General features: G+C 43.2%; 1 protein-coding gene across 2 annotated transcripts in view; it reads left to right on the top strand.

Moving 5' to 3' along the window:
* grm5b (glutamate receptor, metabotropic 5b) overlaps window positions 1-27,400 on the top strand; it is a 755,124-nt gene that overhangs the window by 681,388 nt on the left and 46,336 nt on the right. For both annotated transcript variants that reach the window (XM_068033978.1, XM_068033977.1), the window contains exon 7: window positions 17,647-18,586. In XM_068033978.1, the coding sequence (XP_067890079.1) occupies window positions 17,647-18,586 (940 nt within the window). The remainder of the gene's footprint in view (window positions 1-17,646; window positions 18,587-27,400) is intronic.

Here is a 27,400-nt window from a genome sequence, read left to right as displayed (position 1 = left end):
TTCTTAAGTATGATGCCCAGAGTTGCTCATAGTACTTCAGGTATACTTTCCTTTTATTATGAGACCAAACCTATTATAGGTAAGGTAAATTCACCAATCCTGTGCTCCCAGTGAGAAGTTGCACTCAAAGCAAACACAGGGTCAAAGAGTTGTGCTGTTGTTGAAGCTCAATCTCTGACTGTATTCCTTCAAGCATAACTCTTCACTAGGAGCACAGGATCAGTGAATTCACCCTCATATGTTCTCTTAGGCCTGCTTTGAAATCTTCTCATAGTAACATTTAAGGTCAATGCCCCTTTATTATCTTCTATATAACTTATTATTTCCTCCTCTATTGTAATCATGAATTTTGATCTGCTAGAGCAATATAAGTCATCACCATCAAACCTCTTTCTAATCTTTACTAAAAGGGAAAAGATCACAGAGTGGCAAAGGTCAAAACTTAATATTGTAATGATTTGATGTGCCAGATCTCAGATCTAATGAGCAAGAAAGTAATAACGAGAAGAAACCATTGTGACGTGTGCAGTGGTAGGTGTACTGCTCCATCCTGGGCTGCATAGGGGGGAGTTTTCCAAAGCTGTTGGAGGCATGTTCAGGGATGGGTGGGGTGGGAAAGTCCCAAAAAGTGATGCCAGGTAGGATCCCGATGTGATCCTGCACTCTGCTGGCTTTCCCTGGGGTGGGACTGAAGGAGAGCGGAGCGGGGAACCCCCTTGGATCTGTTTGATAAGCAATTAAGAAGTGGTTGAGGTTGTTAAGCCAATTATTAACTGTTTTAACATTGAATCCTGAATTTCCCAGCCATGGAACAAGGTTACCGAGGCGAGTGCACACGGGAAGACCTTCTTCAGTGAAACTGACAAGCTGTGAAGGCTTTGATCAGTTACGCTGACGAGCTCCAGTCATGGCCATTGAGAGACTACTGTTCAAAGCATTTCTTCTCTCAGAGAGTGCTTTCAGAGTTTGACAGATGATTGCCAATTGCCTGGAAGGCACTTCACCTGTCTAGCACCTCACTCACCTTCAGCTCCACTTCCTGGATGCCAGCTTTCAACAGAACCTGGGTGCAGCTTATACAGCTCCACCTTCCACCTCTGATGAGAAACAAGATATAACACCACCACCAACTGCTCCAGCAGCAGCAGGAGCAACACCAGCTGCCTCCTCTTCAGCCACATGCCCCTACACAAGGCAGATGGGATGGACACCAAGATCCTGTTGGACGGAGTCGAGACTCCCAACACAGGGTCTACAGACAAAGGATGACTTCTTTCGTCATGTCTGAGCACCAGTTGCTTGAGGAGGCTCAGGCTGTCTTGGCAGGTTGCTGCTGACATCTGCAGCCTCCTAGAATAAGGCTTCCCTCCCAGTGGATGAGGTGGGCATGTATTGCCAATGGCCAATAATGTGTCTGTCACTGGAGAGCCCCCCCCCCCCCCCTCCCACAGTTTCTGCCTCTCGCCAAGTTGTGTGCTCTGATCTCCTGCAAGGAGAGAAAGCAAAGAGGTGTGAGTGGTCATAATGGCTTGTATGCAGAGGAGGGAAAGACACCATTTGTGGCGGGTGACTATGAGGCACGGCAGTGAGAGGACAGTAGGCTGCTCAGATGGGGATGTAAGGTGCCTGCAGAGAGAGCAATGAGTGGAGTTGCAAGGTGTGTTGATCTGAGGCTTGCTAGTCTGGGCAAGTTAGAGTTTGGGGCTTGGCACCTGAAAGTCATGCCCTCTTGAGATCCTAGATCCATTTCTGCTGCTGATTTCCTCAGTTACTTCCAATCACATCTGCCTGCTTGGAGAGGTTGTCCTCTTCCTCCCATCCTTGGGAGAAATCACCCCATTGCAACCGAAAGGCCTGCCACTCGACCCGAACCTGACGGGACCCGACATCATGACCGGGCTGGGTCAGGCTCGGGTCGGGTCAACTCAGGCTCAGTTCGGGTTGGGCCGGGTGCAGGAAAAAATGGAGGGACTTGGGCCGGGTTGGGCTCAGGTCCGAAGTGGTTCTGTCGGGTTTGGGTCGGGTTTTTTTTTCCTGACTTGAGCAGGCCTTTACTGCAGCCTCTCGGTTCCTGCAGCAGGACCTCCAGGTAAAAGTAAGAGACCTGGGGAGCAGCCTTCCCGGGGATCCTCTCCATTCCTGCGGTTGTTGCACCCTCAAAAGTCCAGGTGCTAATGAGCTTTTATGAAACATGCTGTGGTCCCTTAAATTAGAAATCCTACCTTCAACAGAATGGATGTCCTCCCTCCCTAATTGGTCAGGGAGCCCGGAAGTAGGCTGTTAGTTGGTTTGCTCTGGTAAAGAGCAGCTGTCGGACAGGCTGTGCAGGAAGTCCGTTCCAAACCCAAAAATGGGCCAGGAACTAAGTTGGTAAGATTCCTCCCATAGGCTCTGCAGTCTCAACTTTAACTTAACTCACCCAGTAGATATGGGGCAGGATAAAGTTGGATACCAATTATATACCCTTTTTTTTAATCGTTTGGGGGATATGGGCATCGCTAGTTAAGCCAGCATTTATTGCCGATCCCTAATTGCCCTTGAGAAGGTGTGATGAGCTGCCTTCTTGAACTGCTGCAGTCCTTGCGGTGTAGATACACCCACAGTACTGTTAGGAAGGGAGTGCCAGGATTTTGACGCAGTGACAGTGAAGGAACGGCGATATAGTTCCAAGTCAGGATGGTGTGTGGCTTGGAAGGGAACTTGTAGGTGGTGGTGTTCCCATGCATCTGCTGCCCTTGGCCTTCTAGGTGGTCGAGTTTGTGGGTTTGGAAGGTGCTGTTGAAGGAGCCATCGTGAGTTGCAGCAGTGCATCTTGTATATAGTACACAATGCTGCCACTGTGCGTTGGTGCTGGAGGGAGTGAATGTTTAAGGTGATGGATGGGGTGCCAATCAAGTGGACTTTTTCCTGGATGGTGTCGAGCTACTTGAGTGTTGTTGGAGCTGCACGTATCTAGGCAAGTTGAGTGTATTCCATCACACTTCTGACTTGTCTGATAGGGCAGAATGTAATGTGGGCCTCTGACTGAAACTGATCTCTTTCCCACTGGCAGGGCTTCGATTAAAATTAGAGAATGCATATTTGTCAGTTCCCTTTCTACAGCAAGTCCCACCCCAACTTGCTGTGCAGCTAACTAGAATATTTATATGCTGCTGACACCCAAAAATAAGATGTGGTCAGGAGTGCAATGGGTGGGCAGCTGGATGTCCATACTTACTGTTGTGTGAATGCGTTTAAGAGTGATGTCTCTTTAAGATCTTAGTATACTAATGAGCTAAGTGCCAGGACACAGTCATGTGACTACATGCCAGTCTTACTCTGTAACTGTAACACCAAGAGGCAAGTACTGTAAATAGTTAGCTCTGCTCTGTATATACTTGTTAGCTGTTTAATAAACCTGTTTGAGATCTTCAATCAACTGAACCCCACGCATCTCATTTTTAAAAAACTCATAAAACCACTTAAGCATGAAGAATTGCCTTTTGAAGGACTGCTTAAACAAACGCTAGCAAAGACAAAAAGCACTTGAAATGCCTATTGCATAGCTGTATAAACAAACAGACTAGAATGCTGGAAGCTAGATAAACAGACAAGCTGCTCCTGTAAATCAAACCAGCCAGTCTAAAGAAGAGAACTTTTAAAGGGAATCATTGCAGAGTCACAGAATCAGGTCTTAAAGCAAGTTCTTTAAGCAAGCTTTGAAATAAAAGAACAGCAGGAAAATGGATACCAAATTTCTTAGCATGAACTGGAAAGCCATGGATATCCCATCTGAGTTTAAACTGTTCAAACAAAAAATGCAGTTACGCTTTACAGATCAAATGATTGTAGAACCAGAAAAGCAAGCTGTAGAAATAATGATAGCAATTGGAAATGAGGGATTGCACAGAATCAATTATCTGTAGAACACCAGAAAGATCCCACAAAGATAGGGAAAGTGCTGGAAAATAATGTCCATTTACTAGTGAATTTCAAAATTCACCACCTGGAATTGATGCCCTACAGGCAACAGCCACAGGAATCAGTCGACCAGTTCATCAACAGGTGCCGCAGTAAGGGCAATGAATGCGATTTCTCAGAAGCTGAGCTGTCAGACCGTATCAACACTCATTGAAGAGTTTCAGAAAGACCTCTTGGGGAAAAAGAAAGATCACAGCATCGACGCCTTGCTGGTCGATGGCAGGAAATATGAAGCCCTTGTAGCTGGACAACAGCACCTGCAAGCACTAGTTGCAGCCAACAGTATCGGCACCATAACCAGGTTGAAAAGAACAAGCAAGCTGTGTGGTAAGTGTGGTCTGTCCCACTCACAGCGAAATTGCCCTGCATTTCTTGTGCAAGATGTGTGATGTAAAAGGACACTGGGCCTGCCTATGCAGGAATTCTGGCTCCAAAAATACAGCCAGAAGTAATGGTCGGACACAAACAAACAGACTACAGGGCAACAGCAGCAAGGAAAGCGCCAGAGACCTGTATACAGAACCTTAGAAAATAGGCGACATGTTTAGAGAGAGGATCTGGATCGGCGCAGGCTTGGAGGGCCGAAGGGCCTGTTCCTGTGCTGTAATTATCTTTGTTCTTTGTTCTTTGTATAAATGCAAGCTGATAGATGAGGTCCACAGCAAAACAGACCTGACACAAGACTCAGGTAAGAGCAAGTCTCAGTCAGAAGACGAGCAAGCATTCCACATCGTAAACTTGACACATGATGTTGATGAAGTCCAACAACTGGAAGCTTTCACCACTATCAACAACACGTGTCCAAAGGAAGCTGGCAAACATATACTCAAGGTCAAGATTAACACCGGCGCTACTGTAAATATCCTACCAGTCCAAATCCCCAAAGACATGTACCAGAGTCGTTGGAAGTCTATGATACAACTGACAACTGCCAAGTTATCTGCATCCAAGGGTCGCCCATCCCTTGCAGAGGCACATTAACAATGCAATGTAGCTACAGCAAGTCAGCATGGAAACCACAGACATTCTATCGAGTAGACACGAGTGGACCAGCAGTGGCAGAATTACCAGTGTGCAAGGATCTCAGCATCATAACTATCCACGAGAGCATTGCCAAGGGGAAATCTCCAAGGACCGGAACCCGGTCCCAGACTCTGACCAGCATCAAATGGTGCAGTCTGGAAGCACAGCAACAGCAAAACTATGCCTCGCCTTCACTTCTGCTCTCTGGAGAACCTCCAGCACCACAACGAGCCAGAATGGACAGGTATCTCCATGAGACCAAGTACTCTTGCCCCAACAAGTCCTCAACCTTGAGCCCCAAGCCTTCAGACACAGAGGATGAGGAGAGGCAAAGGACATGCAATGTCCTGACAAGGCAGAGGAGGAATAAGTTGCAGCATTGTCTATTGGCTCTTTGAGATGAGGTGCCAGATAATTCCAAGAATGACAAAACTTCAAAAGTGGTCATCTTGAGAAAAGCAACTGAGTATGTTAGCAGGCTGAAGGCAGGGCAACAGAAACTGAATGCAGAAAGGGAGAAATTTAAAAAAGAACAGCAACAGATGAGATGCAAACTCCCTGAGCAAGAGTTGTCAAATCACCGAGATGAACTATGGACTTTTGAGCCTGTATATTTTTAAATTTCATACTCTCTATACATGTATAAATAAATAATTGTGATGGTATCTGAGTTTATATATTTTATTTTTAGCATATGAGAATTATCTTTGGAAAGAAGGGGGATATTGTGTGAATGCCTTTATGAGTAATGTCCCTTTAAGATCTTAATAAGTTACGTGCCAGGATACTGTCATGTGACTACATTCCAGTCTCACTCTGTAACCGTAACACCAAGAGGTGAGTGCTGTAAATAGTTAGCTCTGCACTGTATATGCCTGTTAGCTGTTTAATAATAATCAAGTGAACAAACTGGAGCCTAACGTACAGTGCCTGTCTTTCAGCAGGAACAAGTCACATGAGGGACCCTTCTGAGATCAAAGTGCATGAAAATTCTTATAATGGGAAGTTGTCCCTCATCTGACTTTATTCCCCTAGAGAGTGACTTGGTGCCAACTTACTCCAATACTCCAGTAATCTGCGAAGTATGCCCTCCAAAACGGGAACAAAATTCAATAGACCCCAAAAAACAAGCGCAGGGATCAGGATGCATGATCAATCTGCACCCATTGTTTCTGATGCAGACAGCATGCTAACCTCATGCTTAGAGAACTCTAGAAAACACCAAACACTTCTACAATTGCAGCAACAGCCAATAGAAATCAATCTGTAACTAACCTGTAAATATTTTATGATCCCTTTAAATAGTGCTGGTGAGGTGTCCTTCATGCTGCTGAATGCTTGTTCAAATGCGTGTGTTTAAGAGATGGCACTAACTGGTGCATTGAGCTCCAAAATGGCAGCACTGGCATCAAGTCAGCATTACATGTTGATGATCACCATGATCTGCTTACTTGGCATACTTCCGGTAGATGCTTTCTGCATGTATGCTAACGCCCTCACCAAAGTGGCATCTGGCATGGCGCGCACCAGAGGTTTGCAAGCATGCTGTGGATGCCATTTTGGAGCCAAAGTGGTAATTATCACATCGAAAAACTGGCGCAAGGAGCCGGAGACTTTACCAAAGGTAATCTGTCTCTCTTCACTCCTGTGCAACAAAAAATGTAATTAATAGTTTTTTAAAAGTGTTAGTATCTGAAAATGAATATATGTATATGTAATATAGTGAATATCTATAGTTACAAATCTGAGAATAATGGTCTTAAATGTAAATCATATAAAAAAATTTAAAAACATATTATTGTGATGTGTAGATGAAGGGCTAAGATTACAAGAATTGGAAAGCTCACAGTCACAGCCTTGAAACATATTCTCTTTTTACTGTAATGTAAATTCAGTAGAACACTTGAGAGGAGCTGTGGAAATGTTTTCTTATTTCCTAATTCATGTCAAATAGTGTCAGCAAGCTCTGCAACCAGCAGTGAATGCACCACAAACAAGTCTGATTCTATTGTCACACAACACTCACAGTCATGCACTTTTCTAGCAAGCGTTTGCTAGATAGGGATAAGTACATAGGAACATGAGTCCCTTGAGCCTGTCCACCATTCTATTAGATCACAGCTGAGCTGTATGTCAACTCTATTTACTCACCCTTTCTCCACGTCCTTTGATCCACTTGCCCAACAACGTCTCTTGATCTCAGTCTTGAAAATGTGAAACAACCCAACATCCACTGCCTTTTGGGGTGAAGAGAGCTCCACACTACCCTGTGTGTAAAATAAAACTTGTTTATTTCACTCTTAACTGGCACAGCTCGAATTTCAAGATTATGACCCCTTGTTCTGGATTCCCCCATTGGAGGAAATAATTTCTCTGCACTTACCCTATCAAATTGCTTTATCACTTAAAATAGGATCACCGGTTAGTGCTTTCCCCTGCCTAGTCTAGAGCTGCTGATACATGACTAGCTGGAATGGTTCCAGGAATAAGGGATTACAGTTACATTGATAGGCTGAAGAAGCTCAGGTTGCTGTTCTTGAAGTAAGAGGGCTAAGAGGAGATTTGATAGAGTTGTTTAAAATCATGAAGGGTTTAGATAGAGTAAATAAAGAGAAATTGTTTCCAATGGCTGAAAATGAGACGGCACACATTTAAGGTGATTGGCAAAAGAACCAGAGGTGGCATGAGGAAAATGTTTTTTACACAAAGAGTAGTTAGATAGCAGGGGAATACATATTCAATAGTAGCCTTCAAAAGGGAATTTGATAAAGGGAAATGGGATTAACTGTATTGTTCTTCAAAAGAGTCAGCACAGATTCAATGGGCCAAATGGTCTCCTGTGCTGTATAATTCTATGATAGCTTCCCTACTTGAAATTAAAGCAACAAACCAGAGATTGAACCTGAAACTTCATGGTTTTCACTGTTCAGTATTACAGTAGCATTGCAGTTAGCCTCTGTGGCATAATGGGAAACGTATTGTCACAATGTATGAATTTGTCAAGTCACCAGATCTACATTTTACATCTTGTACATTAATGATAGCTTTAAGCTACTATAGTCATAGTCGGGTGCATTCCTCTTGTCTGTGTCAATATGTATCATTACTTTAGATAGAGATCTGACCAGCCTAACTTAAAGAACTATATTTCACATTTTACTGAAGGCTATAGAACATCTATCTCGAAAGCTGGTGTGCACTAATGTAAATTTTAAATAGCTGTCCCGTGTACATGTTGTCACAGAACCAGATACTCCATAACTGTCAGTAGATTAGAGGTATTTCCACAAGTCAGTTTATTGTATTTTAGGTGTGTGGGAGTATTAACAAAATCATGTTCTGATTTTATTTCATTGTAGACAGAAATTATCTTCTGAACATACAAAATTAGAAATGTTAAATTTCACCTTATTTTTTATAAATACATTCAGAATTGTAAGAAATGCTATTAAAAAGAAATAATTCCATGGAGATTTGGCTGCCAAGTAAAAACAAGATGAAACAGGACTGTTTTTACTTGTTAAAGGATGTTATAAAAGAGTATAGGAAAGGAAATAGGAAATCATTTGTGGGTCAATGGAAAAGAACAGTAATGAATGTCACATTCGAGGTTGTTGCAGATGGTATTTTAAATCTGAGCTATACTGTCTGAAGGCCAAATAGATGTTTCATCTTTTAAAATGCAAATGAAGCATACTTAAGCAAAGCATATTTTACCTGCACACTATTATTACAAGTATTTTGCAAAGCCTTTAAAGAAATGCTTTGGGAAACCTGCCATATTGTGTTTAATTTGTCTGAGTGCTGGCTTCTAGCTTTCAGGTCAGAAACTAACATGTTAAGCTGGTTCAGTGGTTTAAAATGGAGATTATGGTTCTAAATGCTACCTTATATAAACTATACCCTGAAGAAACTAGGGGCTGAATTTTACTAGCCTCTCTACGCCAGCGGTCGTGCCGGGGTGCCTGTAAAATACTTGTGGGAGCGGCCTGCAACGATCCCTGATACCGTGAAGGCCCCGCCGCATATTACCGGCGGTGCGATGCCTCGGTGCGGTCGGGGCCCTCATTCAAATATTCAAATTAGTTTTTTAAAAATGCAGATGAACCTACCTGGTTCCAGCAGCCGTCCCACGCCGATATTATGGGTGCCAGCTGCAACTCACGTGCCTTCGGAACTCCATACGGAGTTCCAAGGCGAGATACTGGTGGGGAGGAGAGAGGACTGAAATTATCAGTACAGGAAGGGGCTGGAGCAGGAAAAACATTTTTCATTGGCTGTGGGGATCGTGGGAAGGGGTTGAAGGGCAATGGTGACCAAGTTCAGGGGAAAAGGTTGCGTTTGGAATAAAGTTTTTTCTGGTGGGAAAGGCCCAAAAATAAAGTGTGTGGTCATTTGGAGGGGTGGTGGTGGTAGAGGCACTTTCAGCTTTTTAAGTTTTTAAAATCAATATGCAATCAATTTCTCTTTAAAAATGTAAATTTAGTTGAAGGGCTTGAAGCCCATTAAAAATGGTGCCGGCACCTGCGTGCTGGCGCTGGACGCTGTTGCTGGGGAGGCAGAGGCTGCCCCTCTATGTCATTGGGGGTGGCCATTCCACCCCCTCCATTTAAATGAAAAAATAGGGTGTATGCTGCATGTCAGGTGAATTGTTCAAGTGAGAGCCAGGCCATATACAGTAAGTTGAGAGGGGAGGTGAAGAGGAACGGACTGGCAAAGAGAGAACATGAGAATTGAATGGCAGTTAACATAAAAGGGAATCCAAAAAATCTTCTAATGGCATGGAAATAGTAAGCGGGTAGTAAGAAGTGGAGGGAGGCTTATTTGGAACGACGAGGGTAATATATGCATCGAGGTGCAGGGCAAGGCTAGAATACTTAATGAGTACTTTGTATCAATATTTACTAAGGAAGAGGAATTTGACAAAGCATTGGTAGAAGCAGAGAGAGTAGAGGCAATGGATAGGGTAAAAATTGAGAGGGAGGAGATACTGAAAAGGATGGCTATGCTTACGGTAGAAAGTCACCTGGTCCGGATGGTTTGCATCCAAGGTTGCTAGAGGAAGTGGTGGTGGAGACAGTGGAAGAGAATGGCAAATGTGACTATTGAGAGAGTATATCAGATCTTGGGCTTCATAAATAGAGGCATTGAGTACAAAAACAGGGAAGTTATGCTGAACTTTATGAAGCTCTGGTTAGGCCCCACTGAGTATTACGTCCAGTTCTGGTCACCACACTTTAGGAAGGATGTGAGGATCCTTGGGAGGGTGCAGAGGAGATTTACCAGAATGGTTCCAGAGATGGGGAGTTTTAGTTACAAGGTTAGGTTGGAAAAGCTGGGGTTGTTCTCCTTGGAGCAAAGGAGATTGAGGGAAAATTTATTAGAGGTGTACAAGATTATGACACGCTTAGCTCAGTTAGACATGGAAAAACTGTTCCCATTAACTAATGCTACAAGGACTATGGGACACAGATTGAAGTTTTTGAGCAAGAGATGCAAGGGGAATGTGAAGACGAACATTTTTATGCAGTGGGTGGTAATGACCTGGAACTCACTGCCCACAAGGATGGTGGAAGCGCAGACAATGATTTCAAAAGGAAATTGGATGGCCGCTTGAAGGAAATAAACTTGCAGGACTGTGGGAATTGAGCGGGGGAGTGGGACTGACTGGATTGCTCCATGGAGAGCTGGCATGGAGTCTATGGGCTGAATGGCCCCCTTCTGTGACGTAAATGATTCTAAGTTTTAGTCTGAATTGTTAAGCCACTTTATTTTACAGTGCAATGAACATACAAAGCATTAGTTATTGACACCTCATGTACAACAACAATTCTCTACTTCCGGTCTTTCACACACACCATTTTAATCCCTCTACCACTAGCAGCTGTGCCTTCAGTGGTCAAGGTGCTAAGGTCTGGAATTTCCTCTCTAAACTTCTGCACCTTTCTTTCTCTCTTTCCTCCTTTAAGATGCTCCTTAAAATCTAGTTCTTTGACTAAGCTTTTGGTCTTCTGCCCATATATCTCCTTATATGGCTCAATCTCAAGCTTTTGTTATATAGTGCTCCCATAAAGCACCTTGGGACATTTGACTATGTTATAGCACTTGTTGTTGTAGTACTTAGTTCGATTGGTACAATTTGTCTTTTTGAAATAATGCAAAAATAATGAAAATAATATGCTTCCCAAAATCAGGAGATCATCTCAAACAAAATAATTGCTATATTGTCCTGCATTGTATCCTTCTTGCAGCTCTTTTCTGAGCTTCACTGTTTCACAGCTATCTGTTTCAAGATACCTTCCTGTTTGTGTGTGTCATTGTGTTTTATCTTTTTCTGTTTGTGGCAAGAAAAGGTCTGTCAGATTCCTTGCTGAATGCATAGGACCAGGGATGTCCAATTAGGTATGAAGTGTTTATGATTGCTGAGTCAAGCTATCAAACTGTTGATTATTTAGAGTTTATTTTAGAAGAAAAAACATCAAAGCCAGCTAATTAACGACCTAACCACCTATCATCTCAGAACTCCATTTTTATTTTGCCTGAATACACTGTGTTTTAAAACATATGGCAGAAGTGTTTACTTCATAACCAACTTTGTTTAATGTTTGATTAAAATGATTACATTTATAGCATTATAATTTAAAACCACATCTATCTCATTATACTCAATAAGATGACTGGAAATGAAGGATGAAGCATTTTTAGGATCGCAATCTGTGTAATTTCTTAGCTTTTATAGGTTCTATATTTGTCAACTGAAATCAGTGTCATGCACAAAACATGTGTCCCAACTGGGAAGACCAAGGCTGGCTCGGAATTGGGGTTGGAGCAATACAGGGGGCACTGCTGCTCCTCCAGCTTGTAAGAGGTTCCTGCTCCCATTTCCCCCCTTACTGATGGTTCTTGACTTTAAGATTTTACAAAGGACAAACTGCACAGACACAGGGTTGGGCTGCACCACAAACTTGTTTATTAAAACCCTCCTAACACCCTGATACAAAGACCTCTAAACTAATTTAGAGGACACCATACAACACCTTGACTGGTTAGTCCAATTTAAATCCCTCCACGATTTGACCTCGGCGCCCACCCAAACACACAAGTCACAATGACTTATAAGATAAATCTTTTTCGAAAAACTACAGGCAAAACCCCACGTTTCTGCCCCAAACTCACTCAATTCAAAACCCAAACCCTCCCAGGATTTGGTTGTTACACTTAAAATTGCTTTAAACTCTCAGCCCCAAATACCCCTTGGATTGGGCTGTTAACTTACAATACTCCATGTGGTTGATCCTTCGGATGAGAATTTGTAGGTCCACGTGCCAGGTTGACCGTTACATCTCCTGAAGCCATCCTGCTGGAAGGTCAGCGCTTAGCACCTTTTAATCCCTTTCGTCTGTTACCTGCTTGGTCCAGACAGATCCACTCAATGCTGATGTTATTTCCATGGCCGAGAACAATGAACTTCACTAAGGTGAGGTAGTCCAGGCTCCAGAGCTGATATACATGAAAAAGGTTTCTCTCCTGTCTTGGCAGGAGTGAATGCTGTGGTCTGGGGCTGGTTAGTTGTAACAATAGCCTCCCCAGTTACTTAATTGGGTTACATGATGGCAGTTATGCTGTGTGACTGTTCTGATAATATGCCAAATTCCAGTCCTTTAACAGTATTAGTTCTGTTGTGATGTTGGGATGTTTGAAATTGACCTATTGGAATGCAGCCTGCCTCTGTGTGCTTTGTGTTGAGTTTTGGCTCTCATTCACAGTACTGTTGTCCTTGGGGGTTAGGGTTCCTTCCCCATACGCCACAAAGTCCAATTTGGGGGTGAGGAATTCCGATCCCACAAGCTCCACACAAACATTTAAAAAATGAACTATTCTTTTTGTGGTGGCCGCTGCTTAAGCCACAGCAGCTGATGAAGAGCCTCAGCAGAACAGTTCCAAAGAAGGGTCACTGACCCGTAAGGTTAACTCTGCTTCTCTTTCCACAGATGCTGCCAGACCTGCTGAGTGGTTCCAGCATTTCTTGTTTTTATTATATAGGCCTAAAGCTTGCTCTGCTGCACACTGCCCAATTTGGCAGAGGAATCCTAATAATCATTTACATATGCAAGGGGCCGAATGAATGTTTCTATGCAAGGATACCGGAAAAATTGTCTGACCTAATCACCTGTAAAATAGGCTCAACAAGATCTGATTTCTTCCCCAATACCTTCAGAATTTTATTAAATGCCATTAGAATCTCATTTGAAAATAACATTTTAAAACATTTTACTTGCCCCCTAGTTGAGTAATTCTCCTTGAATTGGTGGAAATGCCCTTGTTTATTCCTATTGTAAAACAATTGCTTTGTTGGGAACTTCTTCTGTTCATATTCAGCCTATTTGCCTGTTAACCCTTACATTCATGCTATGCAATGGCCACCTCTCCTGTAGCCAGAGTATAATAGCATCTCATGATAGTGAGAAATATTGGCCCTTACAACCTGGCTTATCAGTTCTGATGAAGGGTCACTGACCTGAAACATTAGCTCTGCTTCTCTCTCCACAGATGCTGCCAGACCTGTTGAGTGTTTCCAGCATTTCTTGTTATTATTTCATATTTCCAGCATCTGCAGTATTTTGCTTTTATACAACCTGGCTTATCATCTGGGTGTAGGACTGTTGGCCATTCCTATCTGAGATTTGGAATGGATTGTAAGCAAGCTGCAAAAGGTGAATTACCAGGAAAAAGAAAGCCAAAGACAGAGATGGATTCTCTCCAGAGTCCAACCCAGCTTTTAATACTTCACCTAGATGGTCAGCCATGATGTACTGCAGGTTGCAAATTATTTTTTCAAAACCTCGTTTCAACAAGAATGAGTATTCCAACAGAAAGGCAAAATACTGCTGTTGCTGGAAATCTGAAAGAAAAACAAAAAGTGCTGGAAATGCTCAGCAGGTCTGGAAGCATCTGTAGAGTTAGGAACAGAGTTAATGGTCGAAATCTTCTCACGTTAGTCCCTGCCAAAACGGCGGGACCATTAGCAGGTCGGGGACCTGTAGAACTCTCCAGCAGGTTTTGCTGAGGCTCTTTAACTGAGCTGTCTGAGAGGAACACTGTCTGGGGACAGCTGTCTGGGCTGTCTCGGACAGTTGCCTTATCTCCAATGGTGTTAAACAAAGGTGGATTCTGACACTGACCCTTTTATCTATTTTCTTCAGTATAATGCTTTAAGAGGCTAAGGCAGGCTTGACAGAGGGCATATACATCTGCTTCCGAAAAGACAGCAGTCTCTTCAACATGCAACGACTATTGATTGGCACATACCAAAACCACAGAAGAGCTTACCATGGAGCTTCTGTTTGCTGATGATTGTGCCCTTCTGGCACACATAGAGGAGGCAATGTAACTCATTGTCAACTGTTCCTCTGAGGCAGCAAATGCCTTTGGCCTTACTATTAACCTAAGAAAAACAGAAGTGCTGTATCAACCACGACCCTGAGGAAATTACAATGCACCACAGATCAGCATTGACAGTAGCAACCTCAATGCAGTAGAACAGTTTACCTATCTAGGTAGCAATATCTCAAATGATGCCACTGTTAACAAGGACATAGAGAATCAACTGTCTAAGGCCAACAGCTGCTTTGGCTGCTTCTCAAAGTGTGCCTCCTTGGAGCTGCATCTCTGTGTCCATCTCCTCTGCCCTGTCGAGTGGCATGTAGCTGAGGGGGAAGCAGCTGCTGCTAATGCTATTGGTATTGCTGTTGCTGCTTCTGTTCTTTATCAGAGGTACAAGGTGGAGCTTTATAAGCTGCTCCCATGCCATGGTGAAGGCTGGCAGCAGGGAAGTAGAGATGAAAGTGAGTGAAGTGCAAGATGGGTCAAGTGACTTCCAAGAAGTTGGCAATCATCTGTCAAATACTGAAAGCACTCTTTCAGAAAGGAAGTGCTGTGAGCAGCAGCCTCTCACCTGGGTATGGCTGCAGATCTTCAGTTTCATTATTCAAAGACTTTCCAGCCTGCTAGTTTCACTGAAGAAGCACCCCCACTGTGCACTTGCCTCGGTGACCTTGCCAAGTTGCTGACAGCTTGGGAAACAGTTGTGCTGGCTGTTCAAGCAAGGATCCTTGGTTAAAATACAACCTACTGAGCTATTCAAATATTTAGATGACTTACCCGACAGCTTCAAAGGAGTTCCCCACAGACCTTCAAATCCGCCCGGGTGAAACCTGGAAGAATCATAGAAAATTTAAGGCACTGAAAGAGGCCATTTTGCCCATCGTATCTGTACCGGCCAAAGAACGATCCACCTATTCTAATCCCATCTTCCATCATTCGATCCGTAGCCCTACAGATTACAGCACTTGAAGTGCATATCCAGGCTCCTTTTGAATGAGTTGAGGGTCTCTGCTTCAACTACCCTTTCATGTAGGATGAAGTCGGGCTCCTGACCCAAATTCAATTTTAGGGTATTTAACTCCCCACACGCACCGAAGCCTGCCTCCCCTTGCTTGGGAAAATTCTCCCAAATGTTTCATTTCGATGACCTTTCATCAGAACTATTTATTCAAAATGAATATTCTCTATCCCTTCTGTTCCAAACCAGTGATTACAGAACATTTACCTACTTTTGCACAGAACCACCCAGAAATTTCTGGACACTGGAAAGGTTGGAAAGCCTGCACATCACATGCCAGAGGGTTAGAATTTGGCTTGGAACACATTTCTGCCAATATTTTCCTTGTGTAATTAGTACACAGAATTTTGGTTGGGGAGGATTGGGAGAAACTTTTGTCTGTTCCTCCGAGGTGACTGGGAAGTTTCAGGGCTCCCTTAGATAGCCCACCTATCGTGTCCTTGTAAGGCCCATTGGAACTCTTACCAGCTGAGTGCCAATGTGCATTCGAGTGAGGACATTACTGAGGCACCAAAACTGCATCAGGGAAAGAAAAATTGATTCTAGAGGAGACTGATTATCTTAAAAAAAAGCGTTCCCAAATATCAATTTGGCCTCGTGAGTTGGTTGCCTTTTACAAGTAGGATCCATCCACCTCAGATATGTTGATGATCCTGTCCCTGCAATTTGGGATGGAGTCTGCATCCACCTCTATGGGTGATTGAAAGTTCTGTTCTGCCGTGCTTCCGGAACTTCAGGACTTTGTTTTGTGTTTATTATGTAATAACTTGGCCAGCCACAACAAACTACACTGACACACAATTAGATGAATCTTATAATAGGCTATTAATAATAGGCACATTAATTAGCCTGCCTAGAAAAATGGGGTTAAATAGATGAAATAACAATTTTCTCTTTTGTTTTACTTGCAAAACTCATGAGTAGCTTAGGCATATCTGAATTACAGCTACAATGTACTTTATTTGTTTACTGGCAGCTAGATATTTAAATTGAGTAATTTTTGCAAGGCTCTGCACTATATTCTGATCCATGCTCCTATTGGCATGTTCTACATCAGGTGTAGAGTTTTGCAAAATTTACTCTCATTCCCCCTTCTATGGAAAGTGGTATTAAAAAGATGGCACCACATGGTGGTGAAAGAATTCACAATAACATCATTTTAATAATTCCTTAGAAGTAACATATAATGCAATTCCTACAACGCTTCTGACAAAGACAAAAAAATCCAGTAACACAGGCCACTCTACTCTTTCCAGTCTGCACTGAATAAAGCTTTCTAAGTAATTCTGTCTAAACTTGCTATCTCTTTCAGCAGTCAGACTATTAAGAGTTTTTAACTCTGTGTCCAGGTGGCATCAACTGTGTGAAAATCTGGTTTTCAATTATCTTGGAACACTTTGCTTTATATTTATTTCCCCTAATGCTAAAAGGAGCTATTTTGCAGCCATTTAACTTCAATTATTTATTCATCACTGATTATTTCTATCCTTAGCTTGATGAGGATGTTGTGGTTTGAATGTTTACGATTGCAGTGAATCCAACTGTGAAGAAATAGGGTGATCTAAGAAATAGAATAAAATTATACGAGCTCTGCAGAGGACCAGATAACCATGAGCAATGAAAGTGCCTTAGTATGAGACATTATTGATGTGTTAGATTAGAAGGTCGAGACGTCAAAAGTGTCATGACATTGTATGGGAAAAATTAGAAGTCCGACAGAGTACTGAAGAGAGTGTGTAACAATATCTGTGGAATAGGTCTAACAAAGTGAGGCAAACTCTAATATTCTGCTTAAATAAAATAAAAACAGAAAATGCTGTACAGACCTGAAACGTTAACTCTGTTTCTCTCGCCACAGATGCTGCCGGACCTGCTGAATTTTTCCAGCACTTTCTGTTTTTATTTTAGATTTCCAGCATCCCCAGTATTTTGCTTTTATTCTAATATTCTGCTGACTGGGTTGAAAGATTTGACAAGGAAAGGGGCAGAGAACTGGTTTAACTACGGATTTCGAAATGTGAGCTTGGTGCCGGTGCAAGAGTTGATTGAAAATGGATGACCTCAATACCCTTTAATCATCCCTATGTTTCTACGGAGCGTGACTGGAATCAGTTGAAGATTATCCAATAACTCCTCAGGGAGATGTAATAATAGCAAGGATTCTCCGGTTTTCTCACCATAGGTTGCTTCAGTTTTTGACACAGTTAATTGGTTTATATGCAATATTATGTTTAAAAAAGTATTTTTTTTCTCTTTTGCAGACTGTGAAAGAATTCCAGTGAAATATCTCAGATGGGGAGATCCTGAGCCCATTGCTGCTGTTGTCTTTGCCTGTCTGGGTCTCCTGGCTACCATGTTTGTAATGTTCATATTTATGGTGTACCGGGATACTCCAGTGGTCAAGTCATCCAGCCGGGAACTTTGCTATATCATTCTAGTGGGAATCTTTCTTGGCTACCTGTGCACCTTCTCTCTCATCGCCAAACCCCAAAAGATTTACTGTTATCTTCAGAGAATTGGAATTGGTCTGTCCCCTGCCATGAGCTACTCCGCCCTGGTGACGAAAACCAATCGGATTGCTAGAATCCTTGCTGGTAGCAAGAAGAAGATTTGTACCAAGAAGCCCAGGTTTATGAGTGCTTGTGCCCAGCTAGTAATTGCCTCTATGCTGATATGTATTCAGTTAGGGATAATTGTTTCTCTTTTCATAATGGAACCACCGGAAGTCATTTATGATTACCCAACTATCCGAGATGTCAAGCTGATATGTAACACCACCAACATCGCTGTGGTTGCTCCTCTGGGATACAATGGCCTGTTGATTTTAAGCTGTACCTTCTATGCTTTTAAAACTCGAAATGTCCCTGCTAATTTCAATGAAGCCAAGTACATTGCATTTACCATGTACACCACCTGTATAATATGGCTCGCCTTTGTACCCATCTACTTTGGAAGCAACTACAAGATCATTACCATGTGTTTCTCTGTTAGTCTAAGTGCCACAGTGGCACTGGGCTGTATGTTTGTTCCAAAAGTATACATCATCCTAGCGAAACCTGAACGGAACGTCCGCAGTGCATTTACCACATCCACTGTTGTCCGAATGCACGTTGGTGATGGGAAGTCATCCTCTGCCGCGAGCCGTTCTAGCAGTTTGGTTAACCTGTGGAAAAGGAGAGGATCATCAGGAGAAACTCTAAGGTAAGAATAAGAAGAGTGTTGGATGTAATAACATGAATCAAATCACAAAACCTCCTAAAATATTTATAGTGTCTGGATTATGCTGTATGTTCGATCTCATTTTGCTCTGAGTGTGTATCTGTTAATAGATGGAAATTAGACAAACGTACATGCATTTAAAATATTTTTTAATTATTTGATGACATTGGCCCGAAGATTATTCAGTGGAATAGTTGCATACAAATGTTTTCTGTGTCGGTCTGAACATCTCCTCTCCACTATTATATTGGAGGCAAGTAGCCCATTTTAAATTAGTTAACACCAGGGCCGGAATTTTACATTAAGCAGGAGGCCCCGCCCACTGGCCGAAAAGTCGGGGGCGAGCCCGCCTCTGCCAGGCCTGGGGGAGCCAGGCCAGGATTTTAGACTCCCCAGGCCCTTAATTGGTCTTGGGAGGGACCTCCACCAGCGGCCAATCAGCGGGCCAGCAGCTCTTAGTCCCAACTGTGCCCAGCCATTGGAAGCAAGGTGAAGGATGGCACCAGAAGACAGGTAAGTTTTTGGGGCCTCACCGAGACAATCAGCCAGGCCCTGGCGAGGCAAGAGGAGTTCAGTTGTGGGAGGCGAGGGGTGTGTTGTGCGGTGGGAGTGTTTGAGGCTTCGGGGGCGGTCCTCTATGGGTCACAGGATGCCGGATCAGGAGGGCACCCCCCACCCACCAGCAAGAAGGCGCCAGATTTTACCTGGCAGCCACGTTGGGGCCTTTGCCCACGGCGGCGGGAGGAGGCCCTTAAGTGGCAGTTAATTGGCCACTTCAGGGCTTTGATTGAGGTGGGATGGGTGGGCCGTTTCTCGCTGCTGCCGTCCCGCATAAAATTGCAATGGGGGTGGGAAAGCATCGGGAACGGTGCCCACCCCGCCTCCCACTAAACTTTATGGCTGCCACCCTTCCCCCCGCCATCAGCCTGCTCATTGGGGGGCCGTAGAATTCACTGCAAAAATTGCTCTAAATATTTAATGAGATATATGAATCTGAGGGCAAGATTTTAGTTGTATCAATTTCGTTTCAGTTACACAGAATATTGTTTTCCATCATGAAACAACCTGTTGTGTTAAGTTTAACTGATGATGAAAATATTTTGCAAACTACTGGACCTTGATGGAACCAGATCAACTCTTTTTGGCATACTGTAATCTGATAGCTAAAGCAGGCAGGGTTGGGGCATTGTTGTTGTTTATCCAATGACTGGCTTGCTGATTTGTCAGACCTGGAGAGGTAGAGCAGTCACTGGGGGTGAGGATCCTTTTCAGCTGGTTTCAGATAACCCTGCAAGCCAGTGGTCTAACTGTAAGGAGCTCCTGGCTGAACAGGCAATGGGAAGTTTACCTGTGTTAGATTCTTTTCTTTTGGGCCTCCTTATCTCGAGAGACAATGGATACGCGCCTGGAGGTGGTCAGTGGTTTGTGAAGCAGCGCCTGGAGTGGCTATAAAGGCCAATTCTGGAGTAACAGGCTCTTCCACAGGTGCTGCAGAGAAATTTGTTTGTTGGGGCTGTTGCACAGTTGGCTCTCCCCTTGCGCCTCTGTCTTTTTTCCTGCCAACTACTAAGTCTCTTCGACTCGCCACAATTTAGCCCTGTCTTTATGGCTGCCCGCCAGCTCTGGCGAATGCTGGCAACTGACTCCCACGACTTGTGATCAATGTCACACGATTTCATGTCGCGTTTGCAGACGTCTTTATAACAGAGACATGGACGGCCGGTGGGTCTGATACCAGTGGCGAGCTCGCTGTACAATGTGTCTTTGGGGATCCTGCCATCTTCCATGCAGCTCACATGGCGAGTCGAAGAGACTTAGTAGTTGGCAGGAAAAAAGACAGAGGCGCAAGGGGAGAGCCAACTGTGCAACAGCCCCAACAAACAAAAGTCTAACTGTAAGGAGCTCCTGGCTGAACAGGCAATGGGAAGTTTACCTGTGTTAGATATGATTTAGTTAAACCACATTACTCATACACACACTTTGGAATAGATTTAACTTCCATCTCTCGGCTGTATTTCAGCATTGCAATTGGCCTCCTTTGAAGTAATCTGCATGCTTTTCCTTTCCCCTGACTTTAATGGACCTGGAGACCAGGCAGGTGTGTAACAGGCAGCTGATCCACAATGCTGACATTACTGCCCCACGATGAAAGTTAAATTCTACCCCTTTGAGTCTCTACACAGTCGTTCTCGACAACCTGTACCTATATTTTATGGAATTGTATAGTTTTATGGGAAGAGTGTGTGTATGCCTCTGATTGACCAGCAGCTCATGGAGACGGGATCCCCATCTTTAAAGGGATGGGGATCCCGCCTCCTGAAACTTACATGTAAAAACACTGGAGGATCTTTCCAGGGGGGTGGGGGGTGGTGGGGAGTGGGGGCGCAAAAATGCACCTTTTTGGCCCGGCATCCGGAGAGCCTCCTCCAGTACAAAATCCAGCCCTTGGTGTGGATTTTGCAGTAGTTTAGTTTGGAAACTTTTAACCATGGGTTTCAATATATGTTAGACACTCAAAAAGAAATTGTAACAGCCTCCTGTTATTCACAGTGTGTGATTTATAAGGTGGTTTCACAGGCTATATTTACATTTTCACTGCTATATTTACAGTTTGAAGTTCTGTTCCAGAGTCCTCCTTACTCAGGAAAGGTCAGAGCTTTGTCTTTGTTAAAATAACAAAAGAAGGCAACAGTATTTAAATATATTGTGATTTGATCACTTTGTCGAGTTCCAAGAGCAGGCCATTTTTTTTATTTGTTGTCAGGACATTATTTGTGGGACTGAAGTTACATGTGGTCCAAATGGGGTAGGAGTGGCAGGTCTCCTTCATTGAGGGATACCAGTGAACCATTTGGATTTTTACAACAATCTGAGAGCTTTCATGATGTTTGATCACAAATTATTGGATTTATTCAATTCAACTTCACAACTTGCCCAGGTAGGATTTGAATTCAGAACTTTTAAGCAGCTAGCCCAGTATCATAACCACCCACTGACGATCAATTCAGCTAACTTTTTTATTTGATTTTTATCGGCAATTCTTTCAGGAAAGTGACATGCTCCCTGGGCCCTGCAAAGTCCATTGCTATCCAATACTGGGTTTTTCCCCTCTGTCTTTTCTAGTCTCCATTCAATATCTCAGGGAAAAAAAAATCAGAAACTGTGAGCAGCAAGCACAAACCCATAATAAAATCAGAATACTGCAGATGCTGGAAATCTGAAATAAAAACAAAATATGCTGGAATTACTCAGCAGGTTTGGCAGCATCTGTGGTGAGAGAAGCAAAGTTAACGTTTCAGGTCTGTGGCCTTTCATCAGAACTCAAGGTCACAGACCTGAAACATTAACTTTGCTTCTCTCTGCACAGATGCTGCCAGACCTGCTGAGTAATTCCAGCATATTTTGTTTTTATTATAGCACAAATCCATCCTACCACTGCAGCATTCTGGTATGCTGTGATGCCAGTTTATACATCTCAATTGGAAAGACTATCTGATGAGCTAGTACAGGTTGCAATACCAAATATTGTTTTCACATCGTAATGAGACAGTAGTAGCCCAATTTTAACCTGTTGCAGGAAGGGGTCAAGGTGAGCACCAAATCACCTTGTCTTCAGAAGCAAGAGGCTTAGGTGATGCTAACTGCTCGGTCTCAAATACATGCTCCTGATCAGTTGATCACCCAAAATAGGTGGGAAGCAGTAGAGGGTGGGAGTAGAATGTTGGGTGGCAGGAGGTCATGATCAGCACCAAAAGAAAGGTTTCCAGAACTTAGATAAGATGTGAGATGGAATTTTAGGAGGGTCCTTCATTTGGGAAGGGAAAGAAGGAGCTTGGGCAGAGGAGGCCTAAATCTTTTTAACATGGAATGGTGAAAACAGTAATATGAATTTACTTTTGGGCTTCTTCTGGTTCTGGCTTCTCTTCCCACTGTCTTCACCTGATGGGAAAGCCACAGTAGTCTCCAGCTTAAGTCACCAATTAAAACTGCAGTTGGGGGCCCCATAATACTCCTGATCTGCTTACTTAAAAAGGACCCATCCAGTTTCAGGTGGGTGTCCATGTTGTCTGCTCAGAGTAGCAGGTTAAGGTAGAAGACAGTGGGATGCTGACGGGTAAGACTCCTAGTTTTCACTGAGTGGCAGGGTTAAATTTATCCTTCAGGTGTGGGTTAGATGCAAAAAAAAAATAATTACAGGTTTTTTTGGGAATTTGCTGAGATGAATTGAAGATGTCTCTTCTCTGCACTTAATTGCAGTATTATGATTTTCTTCTTATGGACAATAAGGAGGAGTACTACTGTTTGCTGAAGTAAGTATCTGTTCCAGTTATTGGCATTCCTTTTATGCCATCTTGTTTCTAATTTTCCCATACGGTTGTCTACCAGACGGCCAGTCAACAAGTGGGCAGCCCAGTGATACTGAGCTACTATTACTAACAGATAGAAGAAAATGTATTTTCTAATGCTTCCAAAGCCATAGTTATAATTTGTTATTTTTTATCGGTGGGATAAGTCTCAAGGCCGTGCTTAGTGTAAAAATACATATTATATATGCCTTATAATAATTGGGAGATGCTAGTAGAAAATCTCTGAACAAAGGTGAGTGGTGAATCATTACCAAATGTACCAGGGAAAGCCATATTCATAGCGTTCTAGTTCTAGCCTCAAAATGGATCACTGCCCCAGTCGGATATTTCCATTTCCTAGACCAATCTTAATGGGATTGCTGAATCAGTGTTAATTATGCTGAATTATGAGGAGCTTTGTGATGCCAGGTGGCATCTACTGGGAGCTAGGTTGGGATTAATGCAAATTTAGAGCCCTTATTAGCCATCAGGTAATTTAGTTCTGTCTGGATGATTCAAAGTCAGGGCCCAAAGGTGAAGGGATATTGCTCTAATCTACTGCACTACTAAGCCCTCTGCTATTTATAACATATTTCCATAATTTATACAATGAGATTGCATAATTCTATTTTGTACTGTAATATAAAACCTGATATGAAACAGTTGTAAAAAAAAAAGCCATGAAAATATGGGACATTGTCTTAGTTTGAAAATCCTTCATCCTGATCCATACATTGTGTTCTTCCCTCGGACAGATCCTAATTCATGGCTCACACACAAGTTACTTGAACCACTTAATAAAGAGTAGTTGAGGTGGTTTCCTCAGTTTTTATCTTCGATATATCTGCAACCAAGACAAAAGAGCCCCAGTTATCCTTTACATAGATTGGGGGGGTGGGGGGGGAGAGGTCGTGTGGGAACCCATTGGATGAAAAGGCCCCTCCACTAACTGTCAATGCAATATTCAGAACCAATACTCTGGTATTCATTGGGACTGTCTGGAATGGCCCCAAAGCCAGTCCATCTGACGCAGAGGCAGAACATTCCTACTGAGCCAGTGGTCACTCTATCCAGTTGCAAGTATCCTGGTGGATGTCATATTTTAGTCATCACAGTCAGTCTGGAGTGGAGCTGGAACCCTTCCCCTTCTGACTCAGAAGCAGGAATGCAATCACAAAGCCAAAGGCTTACTTCTTTCCTACTGGCATAGATGTTTGAACTGTGTGTAGAATCAAATCTGGTGTCTGCCTCTTGTATGTCTGATAAACACTGATACAATGCATGTCATCTAATGTGACTTTTATGAATCAACTGTGCATATGGAACCAACATATGGAACCAACAGCTAATGTTATGTGAGTCCCTGCTCTAAACTTAGGAGACCTGGCAGTTATTGGAAATTAACTATCAGACAGCAGGTTCCCGACAGTACAACACTATTCAGTGACTGCACTCTTCAGTCAGAATGTGTAACTGGAACTCCTTAACTCAACAAAATCAAATTAGCTACTAATAAATTTGAGCATCACAGGCCCTTGGGATGAGATCCCAAGCACCCGGCACTGCTAACTGGATGTGTCCTTCATTTAAAATTAAATAAAACTTTCAGGGAATTGACAGACTAATTCATAAATTTTATCTGCTTTTAATTAATTTAAATGTATCCAGGGAATTTTCTCAGCTGCCAATATCTGCTTCTTTCTCACCTTTGCAGACTATGACATATCCTATGCAAAACTCATATGACTCATGATTTTAACAGAAGCTCATTTCCGAGCTGTTTAAATTCAATTAATGTCAATCTTAAGACATTTATTTCAAATGCAATTACTGTCAAAGTAGCCTTCCAGTCTTTTACTTCCCCTATAGCACTCAAACTATTGAGTTGTCAACACATTGGCCTGACTGTTCTATATAAAGGTTTCATTACATCATTCATGTTATTATGACATTTTCAAACTTAATCAATAATTTTTCTGCCAAGGAAGTTCACAGCTACAGGTATAAAGATCTAGGTCAAATCTGAACTACCAAGATGACCCCAAAACTAAGGGTACCACTTAGCAATGGAAAATTGTCAGCATAACTCAAGTCAGGTCCTGATTGAAACCAGCACACAGCAGTGCAAGACTCCTTTGGAGACAACATCACACACAGTATGGTTGGAAGTTTAAGCACTATTTTCTTTTAATGTTTTAAGAAAATGAATATTCTCTCCTGTATTGTGAAGGTAGAGCCTATAAGCGGAATTTTATCTAAACAGACCAGCATGCAGCAAGGAGGCTGGAAGCAGGTTGGGAACCTGTTTGTCATTGAAACGGGCTTTGCTGTGGCTCTTCAACTCAAGTACGATGCTAGTATCTCGCTTCCGGGCCCCAAACATTCGGGGGGCTAGTGGGCAGGCAGAATTACACATCAAATTTGTCAAAGGAAGTATTTCTAGTCAAAGGGACCAAACAGGGGTCAGAATAATTGAATTGTACATTAATTCCTGAGGTTTCAGCAACCATAGAAAGAAGACCTGGGAAGGCTGCCCCCTTGGTGATGTTTCCCAAGGACAGAAAGAAGAGGCCTGCCTTTCAAACCAAGCTGATGTGGATGGAAGTGGCCAAGGAAGTGAGCAGCAGGCCCAATGGTTGAAACAGATGGCAAGGAGATAGTTAATATGATGCATACATGAGGGAGAAGGAAATACAGGATTTTGGGGGCAGGGTAGGAAAAGTTACTTAGACTGGATAGAGAAACAGACAAGTTGGATGGAATGGCCTGTTTTTGTACAGGAGGTTCTGTGTATTCCACAGAGACTTTCAAACATGGTGATGGGTTTGCGCACTTGTCAGACGTTTAGCTGCCCAATAAAAAAGCAAGTCTCTTAAATTGTGGTTTCCTCTGAAGTGAATTGAAACTATTAGGCTGGAATTTTATTTTGGGAAGGAGGCCCCACCCACTGGCCAAAAAGTCAGGGGCGGGCCCGCCTCTGCCGGGCCTAGGAGCTATGCTAGGATTTTACATGGCCCAGGCCCTTAATTGGAAGTCCTGCCTCCAAGAGCTGCTGGGTAATCAGCGAGCCGGCAGCTCTCAGCCCCAGCAGCGCCATTGGGAGTGGTGGCCACTGCTGGGACCGAGCCACCCGGCAGGATCGTCGACGCCGGCCCTGGAAGAAAGGTAAGTTTTTGGGGCCTCGCTGGGGACAATTGGCCGGGCCCCGGTGAGGCAAGGGGAGTTGGTTGAGTGGGGAGGACTTTATTTCAGTGGGTGCAGTTGGGGCTTCAGGTGGACCCTCTGTGGGGCACAGGGTGCCCGATCAGGTGGCCGCACCCCCCACCCCCACCCCCAAAGCCCACAAAGAGGCTGCCAGGTTTTACTTGGTGAAGTTCTGGGGGCCTGAGGCACCCGCTGGCCACTGGTAAAATACCAGCGGAGGTGGGAGGAGGCCCTTAAGTGGGACTTAATTGATCACTTAAGGGCTTTGATTGGCCTGGGGAGGGTGGGCCATTTCTCGCCACCGACGCCACCCCTGGTAAAATTGGAGTGGGGACGGGGAGGCGTCGGGAACAGCACCCCCCGCTTCCCACTCAATTTTACGGCCCCCGCTCCGTACCACTAGCCCACTCCTGTGGGGAGGCGTAAAATTCTAGCCTTTGTGTTTCTATTTGATGTTGTTTTGCTGCTATAGTACAGCATGTTTTGAAGTATCCAAATTTTCTTTCAGCTTAATAGTTTATGTATTTTTAGAACTTAGGGGAAATAAAATAGCCTAAAATTAACCTTTAGGGAAATATTTCAAATGCATTCATGACCCAAGTCTGAACTCTGTCTCAAAAGCTGTCAGGTTGTATAATATGATATCTGTTGATTGTTTTGTTGTATGTTGTTGCCTATAGTCATAGCTATTTTCTATCTATATTTTGTTTTATTAGGTCAAACAAAATTAAAATAATGCTGATAATAAAATGACTACCACACAATATGACTTCTTTCTTTTACATGTGCTACAGCATTAAAAAAGCAAACAAAACAATGAGACTATGCAATTTGTTCGACTATATCCATTGGACGGGAGAGTTTCGGGGGAGATTTAATTGCCAAAAATCTGTTAGCCAATATCAACCTATTGTGAATGCTCCTTTTTCTCAGTGGGTTTGGAGGTGTCTAAAGTAACCCACTCTAGAAAAGCTGGTATGAGATTATAATATTTAGATTATTTGCATTTCTTGAGATTTTGGCAGCAATTTTAAATTAACGCATCCTCCTTGAGCTCTCAGAAGAGCAGTGCATCTGGAGGATGAGATTGTCACATCAGGTGTTCCCAGACTCCTAGATGAAGACCTGCTAGATCTGCTGGACCTGACGGCCACACAATAACCAGTGGTTATGAAAGTCACAACCGTCCTCAACTTTTTTGCATCTGGTTCCTTCCTGGGCATTACCACAGACATAGGCTGCACAT

The sequence above is a fragment of the Heterodontus francisci genome, chromosome 6 (genome assembly GCF_036365525.1).
Source record: "Heterodontus francisci isolate sHetFra1 chromosome 6, sHetFra1.hap1, whole genome shotgun sequence".
NCBI classification, from domain to species: Eukaryota; Metazoa; Chordata; class Chondrichthyes; order Heterodontiformes; family Heterodontidae; genus Heterodontus; species Heterodontus francisci.
The sequence above is the reverse complement of the archived record's forward strand: the minus strand, read 5'-3'. Positions and strand labels throughout refer to the sequence as shown.